The sequence below is a fragment of the Hemicordylus capensis genome, chromosome 3 (assembly GCF_027244095.1).
Source record: "Hemicordylus capensis ecotype Gifberg chromosome 3, rHemCap1.1.pri, whole genome shotgun sequence".
Lineage (NCBI taxonomy): Eukaryota > Metazoa > Chordata > Lepidosauria > Squamata > Cordylidae > Hemicordylus > Hemicordylus capensis.
Genome location: NC_069659.1, coordinates 41857797 through 41874815, shown reverse-complemented (window position 1 = coordinate 41874815; position 17019 = coordinate 41857797). Strand labels below are relative to the sequence as shown.

Sequence of the window (17019 nt, the reverse complement as noted above, 5' to 3'; positions counted from 1 at the left end):
AGAGGAAGCAGAAGTGCTGACTCAGGGAAGCCTGATTGGCTGCTGTTTCTCTTGAGCCATTTATATATAGCAGTCTCTCAATTGCTCAGATGCTGTTTGCAACTTTCGTTGGCCGCAGACAGTATGCTATTTGAATTCCAAAACTTTATCCGAGTTCCAGTTTGCCTTGTTTATGTTTTCCTACTTTGTTCTGTTAATTCCTTGCTTCTCTTGTCCTTCTCTATTTTCATTCCTTTCTCTGTGTTTTCTTTTCACTTATTACTCAGTTATTGTTAGAGGGGGGTACCTAGTTCAGTTCAGGGGACTTAATTCATTTACTGTTTTTTCTTTGTGAGCCTTTTATTTTTCATTTGTGCAGTTCCACTGCCGCTTTCTGTTAACTCACCGGGGAGTGCTGAAGGGGGTTGTAAATCCTGTTGGGTTAGCCGAGCTAACAGATTTATGACAAGAAGAGGGCAACCAAGATGATCAGGGGCCTAGAGCACCTTTCTTATGAGGCAAGGCTGCAACACCTGGAGCTTTTTAGTTAAGAAAAAAGACGACTGCGGAGAGACATGATAGAGGTCTATAAAATCATGCATGGTATGGAGAAAGTGGATAGAGAGGAATTCTTCTCCCTCTCCCATAACACTAGAACCACGGGTCATCCCATGAAATTGATTGCCAGGAAATTTAGGACCAACAAATGGAGGTACTTTTTCACACAAGGCATAAAATCAACTTGTGGAATTCTCTTCCACAAGATTTGGTGACAGCCAACAACCTGGATGGCTTCAAGAGGGGTTTGGATAACTTTATGGAGGAGAGGTCTATCATCGGCTACTAGTTGGAGGGCTATAGGCCACCTCCAGCCTCAAAGGCAGGATGTCTCTGAGTACCAGTTGCAGGGGAATAACAGCAGGAGGGAGGGCATGCCCTCAACTTCCGCCTGTAGTCTCCCAGTGGCATCTGGTTGGCCATTGTGTGAAACAGGATGCTGGACTAGATGGTCCTTGGGCCTGATCCACCAGGGCTGTTCTTATGTTCTCTCTGAAAAACTGAAGTTCATTCAGCACTGAATGAAGTTCATTCAGCACTGAATGAAGTTCATTCAGCACTGAATGAAGTTCATTCAGCACTGAATGAAGCTCTGATTAACAGAGATTGGGAACCAGGGAACTGCCCCTTTCCCCAATACTGGTCATGCCCCCTGAATAGAAATGTGAAGACCCAGAGAAAAACCAGTACAAATCAGGGGGAAACAATATTTACAGGTTTTTTCTGAAGGACCTTTTTGCTTATTCCATAGAAAATTGAAAAAATTGGATTATGAAATATTTTCTTTTGGAATTATGAATAATTCCTTTACTCTCATAAGCTTCTTGCTTGCTTTAGATTTCTCCTGCAGCATTTGAAAGAAATTGATCAAGAAATGAATAAATGTGAAAACTGTAGAGAGGCATGTCTCAATCCAAGCAATTCAGTTTTCATACGTTACTAAGATGATAAAAACAAAGGATCAGAAGAAGCAGAAACTGCTGATAGTGATAGCTCAGAAAATGAGACTAATTAGACAAGATTTCATGTGGCAAAATTGTATTCAATAAATCTTTCTCCCCCTTTTTCTGTTTTTCTGAAAGTGCCGGGAGGTTCGTCACTGCAATGGTGGCACAATCATTAATAATGACAGAGCCTCTGCAAGCATGGTAGAAGCGAAGACATGGTTTGGGGTACACGAAATGAATGTGCTCGCCCCACTCATCAGTTGGCAGGGTACTGTACTGTATGTAAGCCAGGGTGTTTTTCTTGTTTTCAATGTTAGCTTTTTGCTATTAAACTCTTAAACAGTTTTTGACAGTTTATGGCAAAAAGTTGATGTTGAAAATAGAAGAAACTGGCTTACAGAGATGCTGGATTCCTTGGAGTTCAACAGATTGCAGTACATTTGTAACAAAAATTAAATAACATTTAAAAGTAAATAACTACATTTGGACTAAGTATAGTTTATTCATTTGTCTGAATAAACTATGCTTCTAAATGTAATATACCAAAACATGATCAATGTTATGAGCAAAGCAGGTTATACATAATAAATGTTCCTTAAGAAACAAGGTAACTTTAGAGCTGTAAAGGGTGCTTTTAAAGTATTGCATATATTTAATTTCCCCCCAAAATTTCCATTTTTTTCTGGATTAAATTGCGGGGGGGGGGGGGGGCCCTTTCCCTCCATGTCTTCAAAATTTCCAGAAATGTTACATCTCTACCCCTGTGTCAACATCAGACTCAAGAAGACATGACCAGTATCGGGGAAAGGGACAGCTCCACCCCTCTCCTGATTCTTGGCAGTTGGTGCTTCGTTCAGCACTGACTTGGAGGTTTCATGGCCTGTAGGCAGCATTGAACAAAGCACTGACTGCCAAAGATGGGGAAAGGGACGGAACTGCTCTTCTTCCCAATACTGACTGAATCCGCAGGGGACAGCTGCTGCCCTCCCCACCCACCACCCACCCACAGTGTGTTCAGTGCTGGCCCAATATATTTTCTGTCTGAAGTTGCCCCCTGCCTACCAACCTCCCCCTTTCTCTTTTTTCCTATTAAAATAGCACACCCGATTCCTTCCTTCATTTTAAGATTTCTCCCTCTTCCTTCTCTTTCCTGTTAGAAAAGGAAGTGGTAAAACAATGTGATGCAATTTCACCTTCCTTCCTCTTCAGGCCACCTGTGGGATGAGAGCAGCAGGGATGCTACTGTGTGCCACCCCTGAGAACTGGCCCATAATCTGGTGTCTGTTGGCCTTGGCTCCTTGGAAGCGGAGTATTGGAAATGCATTTTTGCATTTTGGTTAAAATTAGTCTTTTCTCAATCTGGACTTGCCCCCTTGGTATTAACTGACAATTTCGGTTCTACCTGGAAGCGTCTTGTTAAAACAAAATCCCAATTTTACGGGTTTTCACTGGATATGCTTATTAGTTTGGGTTATGATTGTGCTAGGAAGTCTATTAAACAACGTATTTCTGACATTGATCTACAGTTAGAAGTTGCCAAAATCCCAAAAGGTGTTTACCTTGGAGATCAGCTTTTTAACACAAAACCCGCTGCATACTTAAATAATATTTCTTTTTCCAAGTTCAGGCAGGTGCTATCTTTAGCTCGATTAAATGCGCTCCCTACAGCGGTGCTCCAAGGGAGGTTTAGGGGGGTTCCTTATGCATCCCGACTTTGCCCTTGCGCGTCAGGCGATATCGAGACTACTGAACATGCTATTTTACATTGTGACCTCTACAAGAATGATCGATCAACACTTATCTTGCCGTATCTTGTGACGTTTCCTGGTTATCCAGATGAGTCTCTCTTAAAAATTTTATTGTCAAATTTTAATCATAAATATACCCACACAGTGGCTAAGTTTTGTTATATTTTATGCAAATTACGTTCTGTTGTGTGTGATGATGTTTCTGGTCAATGACAGAAATAAAGTATGTTCTGTTCTGTTCTGGTGTCTGTGGTGGCCCATTTCCTGGCTTAATGGTAGGCCAATACATGATTTCACATAACGCATAGTTAACCTATGGAATTTTCTGCCACAAGATGTGGTGACAGCCACCAGCCTGGATGGTTTCAAGAAGGGTTTAGATAAATTCTTGGAGGACTGGTCTATCAGTGGCTACTAGTCTGAGGGCTATAGGCCATCTCCAGAGATTCAGAGGCATGATGCCTCTAAATATCTGTTGTGGGGAAGCAACAGCAGGAGAGAGGGCATGCCCTCAGGTCCTGCCTGTGGGCTTCTCCTGGGCTTCTAATGGGCGACTGTGTGAAACAGGATGCTGGGCTAGATAGGCCTTGAGCCAGTAAAGTCTAGGACTAACACAGGAGTGGTTCTTAGATTCTGGACTCTACCCACCCAGGCTGGCATTTGGATCACTCTGAACTGGAAGCCCTATAAAGGGCTTCCTGTTTCGAATATGGCTTTGCCCAAGTAACAGGTTCTTCTGGATTCTGGTGGATTTCTGTTTCTGATTCCGACTCCTTGGCCCTGAGTTTCAGCCTCAGTCCTTGCTTACTTCTCAGTTCTAACTTCTGATGCTCTTGTGGTTGTTGCCCATGTCCCAATTCCTGCCTTGCAGATGCTCTAACCATGAAACAACATGTTGATCGTGTCATTCTTTTGTGCATGTCAAGTTATTCTCATATTTGAGAATAAATGTGCTAAATAAATAAATAAAATATTCAGTTTCCTCTGGTGATTTAATTATCACTGACGATAGGAATGTTTTTTCCTATAATCTATAATAATAATATTATAATAATAATTCAATTTCTATACCGCCCTTCCAATAATGGCTCAGGGCAGTTTACAAAGAGAAATAACAAACAAATAAGATGGCTCCCTGTCCCCAAAGGGCTCACATTCTAAAAAGAAACATAAGACACACACCAGCAATAGTCACTGGAAGTACTGTGCTGGGGGTGAATAGGGCCAGTTACTCTCCCCCTGCTAAATAAAGAGAATCACCACGGTAAAAGGTGCCTCTTTGCCTAGTTAGCATCATTATGACATTTTTTTTTCTTTATCATTATTTGGCTCTTTACAAAGTAAACAGTGTATCAGCAATACGTTTTTATTTATAATGCTCTTTACCACATAAATTAGGAAATATTCTCAGCTGTTTGGGGATCTGCCATCCATCATTGATAGGCCTAATCTTCCATGAAATTTGTCTAAGCCCCTTTTAAAGCCATCCAAGCTAGTGGCCATCACCACATCCCATGGCAAAGAATTCCATAGATTAATTATGTGCTGTGTGTAAAGCAAAGTAACCAAAGATTATCCAGTACAAGAATAACTCCCTGCTAACTTGGCAAAGAGGCACCTTTTAACATGGTGATTCTCTTTATTTAGCAGGGGGAGAGTAACTGGTCCTATCCACCCCCAGCACAGTACCTCCAGTGACTGTTGCTGGGGTCTCTCTTGTGTTTCTTTTTAGATTGTGAGCCCTTTGGGAACAGGGATCTAATTTATTTATTTATTATTTCTCTGTGTTAACCGCCCTGAGCCATTTTTGGAAGGGCGGTATAGAAATCGAATGAATGAAAATTTCAGAGTTGGAAGGGGCCTTGAGGGTCTTTTAGTCGAACCCTCAGTTCAGTACAGGAGTCTGCTACAATAACCCAGAAAAATGGCTATCCACTCTTTGAAAACCTCCAGCAAAGGGAAGCCCACCCCTACATGAAGCAGACTGTTCCACTGTCAAACAGATCTTGTATTTGTGAAACTTTTACTAATGTCTTGTCTAAACCTCCTTCCTTTTAAATTTCAATCGATTGGTTCTAGTCCTGCCCTCAACTATTGTCTTTCCTGTTTTGTATTGTCTAGTTTGGCCCTGTGTCTGTTTCCCCCACAGCCTTAAATAGCTGCAACCAAGAGACATGGCATAAGGGCAATGGAAGCTTCCTTGCTAAAGCTATTAAAATCTTAAGGAGGGCATTTTTGTTAGGACCATATCACAAACGAATATTGCTAAATATGTCCTCCACATTCACCATCGTCCAGTGCTGATCAACCTGCCTCACTGGTGGCTGCTATAAAAAAAATTGATGGAGTGGAAACTTACAGAGCCAAGCAATAGATTTACATATTCATTTTTGATTTGAATATGTAATTTTTGGAGATGATTTTTGGAATATGTATGATTTTTGGAGAGCAAAGCACATAGTGCCCGTCTTGCCGTCTTGTCCCCTTATCCCCTTTCTCTACTGATTGCCAGGAGGGGCGAACAAGGGACAGAGTGGGAAGAGGGCATGCCCCATATGCCATTTCCGTTTGATAGGCTTACAAGCTGGGGATGGGATGTGGCGGCATCCTTGTTGACGGGCAACAGCTTGAGTAGATCAGAGACAGCGGGGGGGCAGGGAAAGTGCTTAGAGAGGCGGCCAACAATAAGTGCAATAGGCATGGAGTGGGCACATTCCCAGGTCTGGGCCACCTTTTCTGTGATTTCGGTTCCAGAAATAGCACAAAAACACGGTTATGGCGGTGTCCACAGTCAGACATAATGCTGCCACTCCCAGATTTCACCATCGGGACGGCAAAACTCACTACAAACTGAAGGTTCAAATTGGAGTTTGGTGAGGGAAACTGCAGGTCACATTTGCCACAAAACCGTGTTTACATGCATTGGGACATACATTAATTCCAACCTCTGCCCCATTTAACTGTGGTTTCGCATTACATGCGAAGGCGGCCATTAGCTCTCCAGGTATTCAAACAGGAGACTTTCCCAGTCCTGCCTGTAGTGGCCAGGTATTGAACCTGGGACCTTCTGTGTACAAAACCACTGAGTGACAGCCCCATTTCCAGTAGCTTTGCCCTTTTATTTGCTGGGCCCAGTATAGTACCTAATGCCTACACAAAACGAATGTCAGAAAATCAGACATTTCATTCTGTCCTGCTGCTTATGCAAATACTTTTCTAGTGTTACTTGTCCATTAGTGTGCATTTAATTTTTTTTAATTACCTCTGAATAGGAGCCATGACAGGAATATGTATATTTGCCTTTCATGGCGTGGCTTATAAATTAGTAGTCTCAGAACTGTAGCCTCAGTTGGGAAATCTGCATAATCAGGATGTGTCCAAGGGAATCAATTTAAGCCTAAGAATGCTTTTAAGAGGCATGATTGCAGCTTGATTAGAATGGTCGCTTTTCTCAGCTGGGAGGCCTTCATTAGATTTACTCTTGCTTAGAGTGCTTGTGTCTCAGTCCCATTCAGGCTTTCTTATGGCTGAGTAGCACAATACAAAGATATTTTTTTTCCTGGCTTGAAAGCATTAGCCATTTCTTCATTGTTGTGCCACTGTTTGTTGAGGTCTCTTGAATGAGCAACTAATATAGGTTTGAAAGAATATTGGGAGAGAAGGGACGCTAATGGATGGAAAACATTGTTTGTGACCCCTTCTGCCTCAGCGCCCCGCCATTTCTAGGGCATTCAATTTAATGCAAGGGAACAAGGGGGAGAGAGAGTACAAAGGAGTTATTACAGCTTGTGCAAAGGTAACACTTCTCCCTCCTGTGTTCCCACTCCACACAAGGATTACCTCCAGTACCCTTTAAGAGATACAAGTACTTGTGAACATCTGACTTATAAACATCCGTACATAAAATGAAGCTTCAAAACATATTATGTTAAGGAAGTTCCCAACTTACAGACGCCAACCTGCAGATACAAATAAGTCTTTGCCCTTGGGAACTATGTGTCTTTCAAGCTATGAACCAGGAGCGGCTTCTCCTAACGAGCTGCCTCTCCTTCTCGGCGCCCTGCCCCTGCGTTAATGAGAGCCAGGCTGCCTGCAGACTGGCCATTCATCAGGTAGAGCTGTGTGGGCTGGTCAGTGATTAACTTTAAAAAAAAAACACTTATGGAATTGTTTGCAATTTGGGGGTTACCTATACTGGTATATAGTTATTCTCTGGCCTCTTCAGTGGAGGACTGGACTGCCTAGGAGTCACACATAAAGAGCCTTCCCTCCTGTTCTTATGGAACCACCAATACACAACATGCATGCACACTTCTACTATGTGTAATGATGCTCATCGTGGCTCAATGTGTCATTTTAATTTGCAGTAACAGAAGTTTAAAAATTGCTACTTTATTGGGCTCTTGCTGCTACCATTATATAATGCAAAGGGTCTAAGAATAAATAGAAATGCTGCTTTGGAAGTTTTATCTCTTGTAATCATTGTTTTAGTTGCAGCACTAATTGCATAGAAGGATGTGGAATCATCTTAATGCGTTCTGTACTTGAAAATCTCATTACCAAGATTCAGTCCCGCATACAGAATACAACATACTAAAATGGTATCCCTGTTTAAATTTGGCCTTTGAGGTGTTCAGTATATGATTAAAAAACTAACGCTCCAGATTTAAAGGTGGTGGTTCAAATACCTATGCAGCATTTCTGGGACACTCTGGTTGCAAGCAGGAATCTCTCTCAACCCTGTCTTGGAAAAGACAGAGAGGGAACTTAAAACCTTCTGCTCTTCCCAGAACAGCTCCATCCCCTAAGGGGAATATCTTAGGCAACAATATAAATAAATAAATAAATAAATAAATAAATAAATAAATAAATAAGGTCTCCCATTCAAATGCAACCAGGGCAGACCCTGCTTAGATAGGGGGACAAGTCATGCTTGCTATCACAAGACCAGCTCTCCACTCCTATGGGGAGAGGGGGAGAGGGTTGGCACACACACACACACACTCCTTAAGATGTCATGCAAGGGACCTCCAATAAGGCCACCTCCCAGGGTGACGGCAGACCGCAGGTCAGTTCTCAGGGGTGGCACAGCAGCCCACGTAACACCTTCCCCATGAATGAATGAAGGTGAAATGGCAGCACACTGCTTTTCCTCTTCTTTTCCCAACAGAAAAGAAAGGAAGGGTGGAAGCAGGGGCGGAGCCACCATTGGGCCAACAGGTTCAAAGAACCTGGGCCACACCCAATCAGGGGCCATGCTTCACGGCCCCGACACACACCCCGTGTCTGACGTCAGACATGCTGGTTTAGCTCCTGAGCGGGGGCCACGCGGCCCCTTCGGGAGCTAAACTAAGGCTGGCTCTGCATTCACAGTGCAGCCAGGGGTGGCTCTTCCCTGCTAAGGCTCCTCAAGGCTCTGTTTGGGAGCCAGACCACACACCCCGCGACTGACGCACATGGGCCACTGGCGGTCAGGCTCTGTGCCTGGGTGGAAGGGGAGAAATTTGAAAGAAGAAAAGAATTGGAGATGTGATTTTAATAAGTAGAAGGGGTGTGTGTCCTTTGGTGCTATGGTTCAGGCTGCAAAAGTAATGAGCTGGCAGTGATGCCCACTCTTTTAATCCAAATCAAGAATTCGCCTCCCTTCTCCTTGCCTGAATAACTCTCTTTACACAACCGAGTGAAAGCACAGAAAACACAGGAGCTTTTACCCACCACTGATCTTCTCCCAGTGCAGGGTTAGGTCTCACTCACCATGGGCTGGTCCCCTGTTTCCTAGCTGTTTCAGCTAAAATAGCCCCACCCATTCTCAGCCATATTTGTTGATTTGACACTGCTATCAACCAGCATTGCATTGTTTTCTACAAGTCAGTGTTTATACAGTCACTAGTCCTATTATACCGATTGGCAATAGGTATAAGAGTATCTTTGGGGCTGCAACTCAGTGATAAAGCACCTGCTTTCGCATGCAGAAGATCTCTGGCATCTTTAGATAAAACTGGAAAATATTTCTGAAATCCTGGAGTGCCACTGCCAATCAGTGTAGACAGTACTGGCTAAATGGGCCATTGGCCTGACTCAGTATGAGGCATCTTCCTGTGCTCCTAATAGACTAGTCTGGGGGAAGTCAGAGGTTTTTCAGATCCACAAGCAACTCATCATTATTACTGATTACTGAAGTTAATGAGACATGGCTCTGTCTACAGTTTCACTCTCGTAAAGCTTGCAAAGTAGGAACTGCCATACATGGGGATTACATGGGGATGCTGAACAATCTGTGGATATTTCAGCAACTGCTCTGTCTGAGTCAGGTGTAAGCCTTCCCACATCGCAGGAGTGCTTTGCAAGTGTGCTTACATTACAAACACTGGGACATAAAAATATAGTCCACTGTTGGATCCAGCTGAGTGAAATTGTAAATGCCTTATCAGTTCATTGTTCTGGGAACCTGCATTTAACACGAATCGTAACATGTGTTGTCTTTTTGCCAAATACATAATGAAGAATATCATGCAGTGGTGGAGCTTTAATGGAGCTATTACCCTTTCGACTTGCTGATATGTTGTTTTTTGTTAGGCTGTCGTTCTGTCATGCACAGCTAAGAACTAAATGTGCTCACTACTTGGGCAGGAGAGACAGAGCTATCTTCTTAGCCAGTGTTGAACTGAGTGACTTTAAATGGCCTCACAAAGAATCCATAAAAGTGCTGATGATGAGCAAATCGTTGCTGGACTGACATTGGCTTTCATAGGAAAGTTGTGTTTCCAACAAGCAAATTATCTCCCCCCCCCACCCCCCGCCTACTTTCTTGAGGAAGAACCTCAAGACTCTCCTGTTTTCTCAGGCTTTTAATTAGAATTAATTTTAATAATTCTAAAAAAACAACTTGTTTTAATAACTATTTTATTCTGTCGTTTTTGTGTCATGTATTTTAATCTGTGACTTTTAAATATTTAAAATTCTCTACACCACCTAGAGATGTACATATCAGGCAGTATAAAAATATGATAAATAAATACTTTCTGAAGTTGTGACAAAATTATTGGCTCAAGTCAATATTCAGAGGATGAAACAGTACGAAAATGAAAAGGGTAACACTTGGGTCTAACTTTAAAACAGTAGCGGCCGGGGTGGGCACTGCCTGGGTGGGGTGGGGCAGGAGGCACCTTTAAGCATAAAAACATTGGCTGCCAGTTCGCTTCTGTGTCCAATTCAAAGTGCTGGTTATCACCTATAAAACTCTTCAGTGTTTGGCACCTGTGTACCTTCAGGACCGCCTCTCCTGTCCAACTTCAACCCACCTTGTGAGGTCATCTCAGGTGGGCCTTCTCAGAGTTCCAGGCCCAGGGGAGGTACGTGGGGCCCGGGCTCGTGGGAGGGCCTTCTCTGTTGCAGCCCCCTCCTTATGGAACACCTTGCCACTTGAGAATCATAATGCCACCTCCCTTCTGTCCTTTAAGAAGCTTCTGAAAACTTATCTATTCTGCAAGGCGTTTAGTTTTTGTGTGTGAGAGAGAGAGATTGGGTCCCCTTCCCCCATCTTCATTGTTGTTGTTTTAATTTATGTCAACCGCCTCAAGTCTAAGGAAGTCAGGCCAATGCATTTGCTAAATCATATAAATAAATAAATTAGTAGATGCTTACCTCCGCTCTGGCCACACCTGCAAGTGCTCAGCAGTCCCTGCAGTGTGGGATTGGCTCCATCACTCACCTGGCTTCCGCGGAGTCAATCCCTCGCCGGGAGCCAGGTGAGTTGCAGAGCTGATCACCAGCCGCAGGGACTGCTGAATAGCATGCTGCTGCTCTGGCATTGCAGGTGTGGCCAGAGTGGACGTAAACTTAAAGGCTCCTCTTGCCAATCCAACCCACCCGTGCCCACACCGGCCACTATTGCTTTAAAATACAACAAAACAAAAAATTTATATGAAAACGTTTAGACAACTATAGTTCAGTACAGCACCAAAATATCTGGGTTGTAATATCTGTGGCACAAATCCTTATTTTTCATGCATGCTGTGTCTATTATGTGCTACATTTTTGTGACTAAAAAGATAACAAAAGAGAGCCAGCATGGTGTAGTGGTTAGAGTGCTGGACTAGGACCGGGGAGACCTGAGTTCAAATCCCCATTCAGCCAAATACTTGCTGGGTGACTCTGGGCCAGTCACTTCTCTCTCAGCCTAACCTACTTCACAGGGTTGTTGTGAGGAGAAACTGAAGGATGTAGTACATCGCTCTGGGCTCCTTGGAGGAAGAGCGGGATATAAATGTAAAATTAAGGGGGAAAGTGTACCATAAATGTAATATTAACTATTCTACTTTTTCTTACCCCCTCAGAAATTGAAGCAAAGGAGGCATGTGACTGGTTGCGAGCAGCTGGATTTCCACAGTATGCACAGCTCTATGAAGGTATATCATCTGGATGGTGTAATGTCCAGTACACATTTAATGGACTGTGGTGGTGGCTTTATTGCAGTGGAGACATCATGTTCACTTCAGTGTGCTGGCACTAGGGTTGTCTGATTGACAGTGACCCTCTTTCTCCAGCTTTTTGTTTTTTTTCTCAGGTGGACAGGCTGCAAAGGGCAATCTCAGGTCATTCTGGGGCTGCCATTGGGGCTCCACCCTTTTATCACTGGACTCCCCTCCTGGGCGCTTTCCAGATTAGACCCTGCAATGGGGTCACGCCTTATCTCTGAAGTGTGCTTCCACACTTCCTGTGTTGTGACACCGCAGTCCCTACACTGACAGCAGGGTGCCGTTCACACTTCCGATGCCTTGTTTCGGACTTATTCGCTGTGATTTATTGATAAAACATTGTATGTCCGGTGTAAAAAGGTTGCTGGTGGGTTTTTTTGTTAGTTTTTGCAAGACTGCTCCCACTGCTGGGTGCTTTGCTATTTACGTTTTGAATGCAATTTACCTGAACGGAAGCATTTTGCCACTGTTGAGCAGCTAACTGGAAAGCGCCCAGTACTACCTTTTTTCAAAGGTAGGGAGTCTTCTGACATTAAAAGGCCCTGCTTTGTGACATTACCAGGCTGCACCTCAGAAATTGCAAGTTTTTGGATGCATCTGTCCTTGCAAATGTACAGAACATGAGAAGTTAACATCTTCCAAAGTACTAAGAACAACACTGAGGGTTAAAAAAAGGGCGTGGGGTTATGAAATTGGATTGCATTGCTATGAGGGAGAGATTAGGTAGCCTTGCTGGCAGCCTGTTCATTTGTAGTTGTTTGGGAACTACATAATAAAGCAGTACAATACCCTGCCCCTAAAGACTTTGATGGAAGATCACTATGTAGCATGCTTGTGTCTTAGTTTAGATCGAAATAAAATTTAAAAGGTGTCATGGAGGAGTAAGGGGAATGGATAGCCATGCTGCCTGTTAGAATAATAAATAGTAATGATATTATACTATTGCTCAGATTGTATTACATGATCTTTAGAAGACTGAAAAATGAACCAACTGATATTTTATTGCATTTGACATTTGACAAGTTGCCATCAGTTTGGTTGACAGATCATACAACTCCATCTAAATTAGAAAAGCAGGTCATATTCTCAGAAATCATATGATTAAAGAAAAAAATCTAGTTTCCTCTTGTGGCTGTGTTTAAGTCTGAAAGCGCATCTAGTGTACCTTGAAGCAAAAGAAATGTTTCCCACTCTGGTAACAAGTGCTCTTTCTCTTGCAGATGCCCAGTTTCCTATTGACATTGCTGCTGTAAAGAAAGATCATGATTTTCTTGACAAGGATCTTGTAGAAACTCTTTGTAGGTAAAGTGTTTCTTTTTTTCTTACACTATTATTTTATTAGTCTTTTTTATCTCTAGTATTTCACAGTATGCAAAGAATATTGCCATTTTTAGCGGCAGCGGTGGGTGTCAAATGATTTTGCAATGCCTGGACCAATATGGGCCAAATTGGGTACAGTTGTAGGGGCACATAAGGATACCTCAAAGGTGTAGTTTGTGATGATGTCATCCACCCCAATTCAAGATGATGGATGCATGAACATTTGAGGCGCAAGTGGGCTAACTTGTGAACCGTCTAACCTATTTGAACCAAATTTGGTCCTGTTGTAGAGAGTGACACATAGGGACACTTCAGCAGCATAGTTTGTGATGATGATGTCATCCACCCCAATTCAAGACGGTGGGCGCGTAAACATTTTGAGGGACAAGTGGGGTAACTTGTGAACCGCCTAACGGATTTGAACCAAATTTGCTACAGCTTTAGGGACACATAGGGACACCTCAATGGCGTAATTTGTGATGATGTCATTTACCCCAGTTTAAGATGACAGATGCATGAACATTTGAGGTGCGTGTGGGAACCGATTTGGACCAGAATGTCTGGATCCACAAGACATTCCAGCGTGTAAGCCGCTTTGGCTCTGATATGTTTATCAGATAAATTTATTGTGGACGTTAAGTTGATGGTCTGAGAACTCCTCTTTAGATTGTTCCAGTCACGGTGGGTTGTTTGGTTATTTTTGTTACTATCGCGTGACTCCTGTTGGTTTAGCAACATTTTTGATCCACAAGACTAGCTAAGTAGCTTTTTGTTGAGCTGATGCACCAGCACTAACCAGACAAAGGTTGATGGTCTTTATGTCTACACCACAAGCTCACAAAGCAAGCTGTTGAGACTGCAAAAGGTTATTTGACTTAGCGTGTCAGCCCACCTTGGAAGACTGGTCTACCAGCTGACTTGCTAAGTACAGAGCAGAGGGCTATCTACCAACCCCAATTATTAGACCAGCTCTCCCAGAAAAACAGCACCATTTTGAGGCTCATTTTTCTAGCTCTCTCTGGAAAAACAGGTCTCAAAATGGCATTTGAATCACTCAAACCAATTCGAGTGTTTCAGTGTTCATTTGTTGAGGCAGCAGGCCAATCTGGTAGTTTTGGATGAATCAGTTTGAGTTTTTGTGATTTAATTTGAGCTTGGATTGAATCACAAAATTTGATTTGTCCACATCATCATCATCATCATCATTGGAGTACTGGGGACCTGGTGCCCCTAGCCAGGCTTTTGTCACATCCTCAGAATCCCCTCCATTACATCCAAGTCCCCAAGAGCAGAGAGTGCTCACCTGGCTGCTCAGGCGTTTTCTCCCAATGAGCCTATTCAGGAGGAGGGGAGGCCAGCTCAAGTGCCTCCTCTAGAGTAGAGCCAGCTTAATGATCCAGGAAGGGGCAGGGCTTTTGCAGGCTACATAACATCTTCAGCCAAATAACATTTTGCAGGCTCAACAGCTTCTCCGTGAGCTTGTGGAATAGACATAAGGCTATAAGATGCATTGTAAAGACCATCAGCCTTTGGCTGGTCAGTGCTGTTGCATCAGCTCCACAAAAAACTTCGTGAATAGCCTTGTGGATCCAGGCCTTCTGCGAGTACCATCTTTCAGCCTGAGCACTGTGCTGCTGCAATTTGTGACCTCAGCTTCTCCAGGATAGTGTAGAAAAGACACAAGAGGTTGGATTGTCTACCCTTGCTGTGAAACTGCTGAGCAGCAGTCATATAGCTAAGAGGGTGTCCCATCAATCATCATGTCTTGATGGAAACTGAACTTTTTGTAGAACTGCAGGGATGCAAGAGGCCATCTGTATTCTGCTGCTCACCCTGGCTGTATATTGTCACTGCATATACTCTATTTGATTCCAGTGTGCCCTTGGTTGGATTCCTTTGCAGCTGCTCCATAACAGCTGTAGACGGGAGTAACAGGGAGTGGAACTCTGAGCCATTTTAGCTGTCACAGTATAATAGGAACAGGGCAAAAGGCCACCCAGAAGGCATTCAAACTGAGGAGTTTTTGATCTGAAATATTCCTACTTGCAGAGTATGTTAAGTAGCATTACAGAGTGGAGGTGGAGGAAGTGTTACAAACGGACAAAGGGCTCTAGAAGCTTTGCCCTAAAACTTGACAGTTCACCTCCAGCAGTTTGATGCAGTAGCCTTCAGCTCCCTGGAGCATCTTCTGGGTGTTTCAACTATTACATTTTTGCCATTACAAGTGTAATCTATCATTTACAATTAGCATGATTTACGCATGGGCGTACAGATGTATGAATTGTGGATTTTGTTGGCAAAATACTTGCCTAGTAAGTATCAGGGCCTCCTAATGTTATATTTTGCACAATTGTACATTTTGTACATTTCATGAGTGATGCTGTTCGTGCGTATTTTGTACTTCGGAAACAGCTTCCTGAGTCCAAAATGTAACACAGAGAACAAATATTGATCAAAATGTCATTGATTATTGTTTCCAGACTTGGAATTATTCTTCCTGAGGGTTTGACTCTCATTCCAGTGACAGATTCAAGCAGATGGAGAACTCTGTCTTGTGCCATTGGCATGTCAAGAGGGTGCAGGAAATCCAAGCAGGCTGCTTTTAATTGGAGTCTCTGGAGACACAAAGACAACCATTAATCCTCTCATTTCATTGGCACAATCTACTTCAAAATATTGGAAGGGCCCCAGACAATATCTCATTGTCTTTCTGGATTACAATGTAGACAACTTACAGTGTGGACTAAAGTAATAAGCTGGTCATTGATTCCATTAAAATCGCAACTCTGGGTCTTGAGAAAAGAGTTACATTTTAATGTAGATATTGTTCCAAACTGTAGAGAGGAAACTGGTATAGCCTTTGAAGTACTTGATCTTGATGAGATCACTTTAATGATCAAAATGATACTTTTGATGGGGTCTGTAGGGAATCAAGTAATCAGATCTTAGATACACACTTTCCTGCAAGATCAAGGAGTTCTTCCACCAAGATGTCAGAGGGGAAAAGAGATGGTGGGCCACTGTGCGAAACAGGATACTGGACTAGATGGGCCTTGGGCCTGATCCAGCAGGGCTGTTCTTATGTTCTTAGATGATAGTGGGATATTTTAGAGTGATGAAGATTGTATAAGAGATACCTCATTGGCTGTGTGGTACAACTTCATCCCACTATCAGTTGTAATAAACAGGGTTTCCAAGTGTTTGTAGTATTTCAAATAAACTACAAAACCAGTTTGATGAAAAATGACATTGGGACAAAAGAAAACTGTATACTCCAAAGACAATCATGCTTCTTTCACACCACTTTCAACTTCCCTATAATAATAGTCTGACTCCAGAGTATTGTAATACTCCAGTTTAAGAAATAATCTGTGGGTTGTTATTTTAAAGAGTTGTGATTCTAAAATAAGACCCACTGAATTGGAGCACTCTTGTTCATGGTTTTTCTGTTTTTTGTAGTTGTGGGAAATTAGATATACTTAATAATAGATATAAAGGTAAAATGTGCCGTCAAGTCGATTTCGACTCCTGGTGCCCACAGAGCCCTGAGGTTTTATTTTGGTAGAATACAGGAGGGGTTTACCATTGGCTCCTCCATGCAGTATGAGATGATGCCTTTCACCATCTTCCTATATCGCTGCTGCCTGATATAGTACCAGCAGGGATTCGAACCGGCAACATTCTGCTTGTTAGTCAAGCATTTACCCGCTGTGCCGCTTAAGGTGACTAGAAATAGATATTGTGCTTCTTAAAAACAAATACTAATTATTATTTATCATAATGATAGTAATGATAATTTCTTAACTACTTGATAATTAATTGATTGGTGTATGAAGGCCATACCAGATGAGTATGCAGATCCATGGTTGGATCTCCCGTATCTTTAAATTTTGAAAAAATTGGAGCCTTATGGTCCCCATCCAGATCAGGATGCAGTACAGCGGGAGGAGGGTATTAACCATCCTGAAACTGGTATTTGCCCTTTTAGGG

At 42.8% G+C, this 17019-nt stretch overlaps 1 protein-coding gene across 8 annotated transcripts in view; it reads left to right on the top strand.

Annotated features, from left to right (window-relative positions):
• The window catches only part of STARD13 (StAR related lipid transfer domain containing 13), a 387713-nt gene that overhangs the window by 320615 nt on the left and 50079 nt on the right, over positions 1-17019 (top strand). For 7 of the 8 annotated variants that reach the window (XM_053307369.1, XM_053307370.1, XM_053307371.1 and 4 more), the window contains 2 exons: positions 11569-11640; positions 12930-13011. In XM_053307369.1, the coding sequence (XP_053163344.1) occupies positions 11569-11640; positions 12930-13011 (154 nt within the window). The remainder of the gene's footprint in view (positions 1-11568; positions 11641-12929; positions 13012-17019) is intronic. The other variant, XM_053307376.1, reaches the window with a different exon arrangement.